The sequence below is a fragment of the Hippoglossus hippoglossus genome, chromosome 5, assembly GCF_009819705.1.
Source record: "Hippoglossus hippoglossus isolate fHipHip1 chromosome 5, fHipHip1.pri, whole genome shotgun sequence".
Taxonomy (NCBI): Eukaryota; Metazoa; Chordata; class Actinopteri; order Pleuronectiformes; family Pleuronectidae; genus Hippoglossus; species Hippoglossus hippoglossus.
This window is the reverse complement of record NC_047155.1, coordinates 18,987,869-18,992,636: the sequence shown is the minus strand read 5'-3', so window position 1 is coordinate 18,992,636 and position 4,768 is coordinate 18,987,869. Positions and strand designations below refer to the sequence as shown.

The 4,768-nt window shown below is 41.4% G+C and overlaps 2 protein-coding genes across 2 annotated transcripts; both read right to left on the bottom strand.

Moving 5' to 3' along the window:
- Window positions 1-498: 498 nt before the first annotated feature.
- Window positions 499-1,825, bottom strand: LOC117761245. Its single transcript, XM_034584948.1, has 3 exons — window positions 1,799-1,825; window positions 630-1,765; window positions 499-510 (listed from the first exon to the last, which is right to left on the bottom strand). Exons 2-3 carry the CDS (start codon window positions 1,710-1,712, stop codon window positions 499-501), a joined length of 1,095 nt encoding a protein of 364 aa, XP_034440839.1. The 5' UTR covers window positions 1,713-1,765; window positions 1,799-1,825.
- A 49-nt stretch (window positions 1,826-1,874) lies between these two features.
- LOC117761244 lies at window positions 1,875-4,056 on the bottom strand. Its single transcript, XM_034584947.1, has 2 exons — window positions 3,300-4,056; window positions 1,875-2,201 (listed from the first exon to the last, which is right to left on the bottom strand). Exons 1-2 carry the CDS (start codon window positions 4,011-4,013, stop codon window positions 1,875-1,877), a joined length of 1,041 nt encoding a protein of 346 aa, XP_034440838.1. The 5' UTR covers window positions 4,014-4,056.
- Between the last annotated feature and the right edge of the window lie 712 nt (window positions 4,057-4,768).

Below are 4,768 nucleotides of genomic sequence, written 5' to 3'. Positions count from 1 at the left end.
GCATTCCCAGTATCTTTAATCATAGCTCTTAAAGGCCCAGTCAAACTAGCATAATCCTCTACCCATGCTGAGGAATACCCTGCAATACCAAGAAATGTCATCATCTCTCGGACTGTTCTGGGTTTCGGAGCCTTGCGAATAGCCTCCAAATGACTATCAGAAATGCTTCTGTGTCCCTGCGTTATTATCTGACCCAAATAAGCTACCTTCTCCTGACAATACTGCAGCTTTTTCTGAGAGGCCTTGTGCCCCTTTTCTGCCAGTATTTGTAGCAATTTAATTGAGTCCTTATGACATGTCTCCTCATCTGGTGAACAAATGATAATGTCATCCACATATTGAACAACAGTGCTTTTTAATACCTGATCTATCCCTACCAAATCATCCTTCAATACTTTATTGAAAATGTGAGGACTATGTTTGAACCCTTGTGGCAATCTCTCATACTCATAAGACTGTCCATTGTACGTGAACCCAAATAAGCCTTGACTTTCTATACTAAGTGGAACACTGAAAAACGCACCACATAAATCTAACACTGTGAAATGTGTCGCATCTGGAGGAATTTGGGCTAACAAAGTATGTGGATCAGGCACTTCTGCTGGAAAATCAGCTATCACTTCATTCACCGCTCTCAAATCATGTACCAGGCGATATGAATCATCTGGCTTCTTTACAGGCAACAAAGGCGTGTTACTCTGGGGATTCTGTGTTATCTTCAAAACACCTGCTTTCAAAAGTCCTTCAATCTGTGGTTCAATTCCTCGGATTGCCTCTTCCTTCAGTGGATACTGGTTCTTCCAAGGAGGTTTGACTCCTGGTCGGAGTTCAGCTCTCACTGGTTGGGCTGACTTCACAAGTCCAATATCAGTACTATGCCGAGACCACAAACATTCTGGAACTTGTCGCAACATCTCTTCTCTCATTAAGTCTGAGTCCATCTTAGCACTGCAAATTGACTCATGTGTCATCCGCACAGTTTGTGGCTTTCCTTGTCCTTGAGCAGAGATCATGATCTTAATGAATCTCTGATCCTCACTCCTCCAGATGGCAAGATTATCTTTTACCGGTATAAAAACAGCTTCTTCTGCTTCTGCCATCATTTCTCCTATATGCTTCTGCTTATATTCTTCACACACCAACAAGGTCACATGTGGCACACTCTTCTCGATATCAAACTCTTTATCCAAATAGTCATCTCTGTGTATCTTCATAGCTGCTCCTTGTGGTCCCAAAATTATACAACCCGAACTGAGTTGAACTTGCTTTGGTTGACGACTCAACCATTCCTCTGTGTTTGGTTGGGCATCATTATTGAAATACTTGAGCGTGCAGTGAAATGGATACTCTGGAAGCTTCGCATCAGGCATATTGGCAATGATAAACTTCTCCCACAATTTAGCTGGCTCCAAAAAATCTGCATTAAGACTTCCGATCCAAAATACTGAAGAAGCTTCAGTCTCCGTTGTCATCAATGATTGGTGAAAAATATCATTTGGCACTTCCACCAGACAGCCGTCTGGTGTAAACTTTATTGTACACTTCAATCTACACAAAGCATCTCTTCCCAAAAGTGCAATAGGTGTATGTTCTGATACCAATATGGGTATTGTAATCTTCCGATTTTTATAACTGAGCTCAATTGGTTCTGTGAGAGGAATCAGCTGTTTCACTCCCTCAAACCCGATTGTCCGAATCAATTGACCGGACATGGGGAGATGTATAGCATCTTCAGGCTGAATACAGGTAAAAGCAGCTCCGCTATCCACCATTACTTCCAATGGTCGATTATTTATTTTCACCTCTATTGTTGGATCTCTCTCCGGCCCTGACACTATCAGCTGACACCCCCCTTTCGAGTCTTCAGGGCATCTCTAGAATCCTGGTTCCGGGCCTCTGTAAGGGTTCACCGGTCCTCTGGGTGGCCCTGATTGGCCCCTGAATCCTCCTCTGAAGTTTCCTCTGGAGTTCCCTCTGAAATTCCCTCCTGTCTTGTTGCACTCACGGGCAAAGTGTCCTAATTGTCCACAATTATAACATTCTTCTGAACGCTGTTGAAAATTTGGATTAAACCTTCCTCCTCTTCCTCTTCCGAAATTTCCTTGATCCCTTCCTCTCCAAGTCTGCGCTTGACCAAAAGTTGGCTGTGGGTAGGAGACGACTGGAACCACCGATGATGGCTGGAACGATTGGAGCTGAACCTGGTTCGGCTGTAGTTGTGGTAATGGTTGATTTAGTGGAGCCTGATTCTGCATAACCAGAGCCTGCTTCTTCTCCATCTTCTTATTATCCACCAGTTGTATTTGATTGAGTTTTCTGAGGGTCTCTTGGTCCTGTTCTTTCTGGTCATGTTCCTTTTTCCTATACAGCACCACTTGATGGGCTATATGATCCGTATAGACACCCTTTGCCATGCTTCCAAGACCAACCACCTCTGCCAGTTTGCTCCTCACTGATAGGGGCAACCCCTTCTGTATTCTGGCTCGCAAAATTGACTGCTCCATTTGATTCAAATCCGGGTCATTTCCTGTGATATTTCTCCACACTTGATGAGCTCTCGACACATAGGCCCTCGGGTTTTCTTCCTGTCCCAGTGGTTCAATAAAAATGTTGTCAGGATGTACATTTGTCGGAAATGTCTCTTTCAGCGCTCTCCACGCTCGACCTCTATTTGCAGAAAACAGCTCTGAATCATTCACAGCAGTTCCCACATATCGATTAAGTCCAGCTTTCTGTAGAATTTCTCCCATAGCATGAACTCCAAGGAGATTAGCCAAAAGTCTCTTAATATCTCCAATGGCAGGTTGTTCTCCCACCATAATCTCTTCCAACTTCGAAATCCAAGAATGTGCTCCATCTTGAAGAGTAGGTAACTTCTCAAGTATGTTTGACATATCTGTACTCTGCCAAGGCTTATACTCCAAACTCTGCCCTCGGATGACCACTGGAAACATCTTCTTGAGTGTCAACTGTTTTCTTGAGCGCAATGCATTTTTCATGCCCAATAGTTGGGAGCCTTCTTTCTGCAGCTCTTCCTTCCGTATCTGCAACTCCTCTAACTGGTTCACCAGTGTTCTTTGTCTTTCTGGACTACTAGTTTTTCCCAAGTCATAGGAGCATCGGTCCATACTTCTTTCGACCTCTCTTAAAGTCCTCCGTACATCCTCTTCTATTTCAGTACTGAATGTAGGTGGACAAAACCTTCTTGAAGATGAAGGAGTCCTAGCCTCCAAATCTTCATCGCTGTCTCCATTCTCACTGTCATTAGTGGTAACATCTCCTCTTTTTTCCGCTCTAGCCAGTATCCGCCTGACTGCAGGGTCATATCCTCCCATGCTCCCTTCCAGATCACTTTGATCATTATCATCTCCATATTCCACCCTTTTGATCCTAGTTCCGAAACGTGTCGTTTTCTTCTTACTTTTGGAATTTGGATACATCGTTATAGTTGTTTCTGCTTGTCCCGTTTCTATTATTTTGTCCTCCTTGTCTCTGATATGATAGTTACCCTCCTGACTGATCACTGGGAGCTGAGGATAGATTTGTTTAGACTTCGTCCCTTCCTCATAAGGTGGCGGTCTCTTTACTGGATTCATATGTGAGAAAAATGGATTGGTGTTTGTCACCAGTTTTTCTGTTTGTTTTGTATTTTGCCCTATTTCTTCTACGTCTCTATCTCTCTTATCGTTTGCAGCTTTGATCAGTTTCTGTCCCTCATTTTCAAATAACTGGAGAATGCCAAGCTCTACTTGCCTCTTCTCTTTGCGTTTTTCCCCCTTCTTGCCCTTCTTTTGCTCTGCCTTGTATGTGGACACAAGTACTTGCATTATTATAATTACATCGGGGTTAAGAGTCCCCTCTACTGGCCATGGTTGGTCAATTTCAGGCCAGCGTTTATGCCATTTTTCCGATATCTTTGCAATGTTTGCGATGCCTTTAACTAAAGGATTATTCTTCTGTACTACATCAACAGGAGTAATTACTTTTGGACTTTTAGTGCCCTTTTTCCACATTGTAACGGCTTCCTTAAGTTCCCTTATTGTAAATTAAAAAGTAATTGCTAAGATTAAGACTACTTAAAGCTATTTAGTCTCCCCCCTTTTTTTTTTTTTTTTTTTTCCAATCAATCAACCAATTAACCAATCAATCAATCAATCAACCAATTAACCAATCAATCAATCAATCAATTAAACAATTAACAAATCAACCAATTAACCAATCAATCAATCAATCAATCAATCAATCAACCAACTAACAAATTAATCAATCCATGTATCAAAACCATTAAGACACCACAGCCAATAATAAAAATGAAATTGATTTGCCAACTCCAAAGGAATCAAAAGCTCATTTATGTAATAGCACAACCCAAAGTCCGCTTATAATATTTGACAAAAAGATCACGCACTCCCACATGTGACTGACTGTCACCAAATGTGCTCTTAGTCGCAGCAAGACAATCACCTAATTATCAACCAATATTCACCTCAAATCATCAAACAGTCACAATAGTGAATCTCCAACACAGCACAGATCAGAATAAGCCACGCACAAACAATAAAACTTACATCTGCAACTGACAGCAGAGTTTAGACCAAACAATCATATTCTATTAATTAATTAAATGTATTAACTGGTCAGTCCGTTGCCAAGCCCTTTATTTATTTATTTATTTATTTATTTAACTGACTACAGCATGTAGTATTTCATGTGTATGTAAGCAGATGAATGTGCTCTATTAATATTCTTATAATAGTTTATAAATGAA